Source organism: Sinocyclocheilus anshuiensis, unplaced genomic scaffold (assembly GCF_001515605.1).
Source record: "Sinocyclocheilus anshuiensis isolate Anshui unplaced genomic scaffold, SAMN03320099.WGS_v1.1 scaffold1301, whole genome shotgun sequence".
NCBI classification, from domain to species: domain Eukaryota; kingdom Metazoa; phylum Chordata; class Actinopteri; order Cypriniformes; family Cyprinidae; genus Sinocyclocheilus; species Sinocyclocheilus anshuiensis.
The window spans coordinates 119,016-120,103 of record NW_015551135.1 but is presented as its reverse complement, the minus strand read 5'-3'; the positions used below and the strand labels follow the sequence as shown (position 1 = coordinate 120,103).

Below are 1,088 nucleotides of genomic sequence, written 5' to 3'. Positions count from 1 at the left end.
CTCGCTCTCTCTCTCTCTCTCACTCTACCACTCTACACCTGTCCTCCCAAACCTAAGCTCATCAGAAACAAAGGAGAGATGGTTACATGCTCTTCACTGGTAAGGAAACAAAACACAAATCAAAAGCTCACGTCAACGTCATATAATATATCAAAATTTTGCAAGTTTCCTTTCAAAACTGAGGTTTTCCTTCTGTGATTTTCTTTTGTCAATTTTCTTGACTTTCCATGCCTTTGTATTTGTGTCTAACTTTCTTATTTGTTGTTGTTTTTGTAATAATGTTTCATTCTTCAGGCACACCTGCAGAGCCAGGCAAAAAGTCTTGCCAAATGCCATTCTTCTTTACGTCCTGCTGATTTGCCATCCAGATGACAACAGCTCAGATGTACACAAGTGTCTTTTTTGTTTAATTTGGACTTGAGCTACTCCCTGTCCTCCGGGAACTGAATTCATGTCTCTGTTTATAAGTGGAAGTTATTTGTACTCTAGCCTGAAGCTTTTCATTGTGAGTTGATGGTCAATGTTGTGGTTTGTTTACATTCTATTGGCTGTTAAGACCGTTGCTGTGGCAGTGGACGTGAGCACGACCGCAGAAAATGTGGTTCAGTACATCATGCAGCAGTGCAAACTATTGGTAAGTGATCCTTAATAGCTTCTTGTTGGGAGTGTAGTGTAATACAAACTATTTATCCTCTTTAGAGCACTGCTGAGTACAAGGGAGTGGTCCAAATGAGAGAGACATGCTTTTTCTTTGCACCCGATATCAACATGTATCTTGGTGGATTTCACTACCTACCGATCTGAGGCAATATGCTTCTATAATTTTGTGCATATCATTCTGTTGGTCTCACCAGTAACTCTACATTGTGCCAAGTTTGTCCATTGGCATTTCCTGTGTTTGATAACAGCCACTTCCTCTTTCCTGTCTCTTTCCAAAACATAATGACAACTTCCTGTGTGCAGGGTGAAGTCTCTGACTACCAGCTGTGTGTAAACTATGAGAAAGAAGAGGAAACATACCCCCTTATTGGTGATGACACACACACACACACACACACACACACACACACACACATAAACATAATCTA

General features: G+C 40.5%; 1 protein-coding gene across 1 annotated transcript in view; it reads left to right on the top strand.

Moving 5' to 3' along the window:
- LOC107663218 (uncharacterized) overlaps positions 1-1,088 on the top strand; it is a 50,905-nt gene that overhangs the window by 15,122 nt on the left and 34,695 nt on the right. The window contains exons 6-9 of the mRNA XM_016453392.1: positions 58-99; positions 295-385; positions 557-634; positions 964-1,030. Of these exons, the coding sequence (XP_016308878.1) occupies positions 58-99; positions 295-385; positions 557-634; positions 964-1,030 (278 nt within the window). The remainder of the gene's footprint in view (positions 1-57; positions 100-294; positions 386-556; positions 635-963; positions 1,031-1,088) is intronic.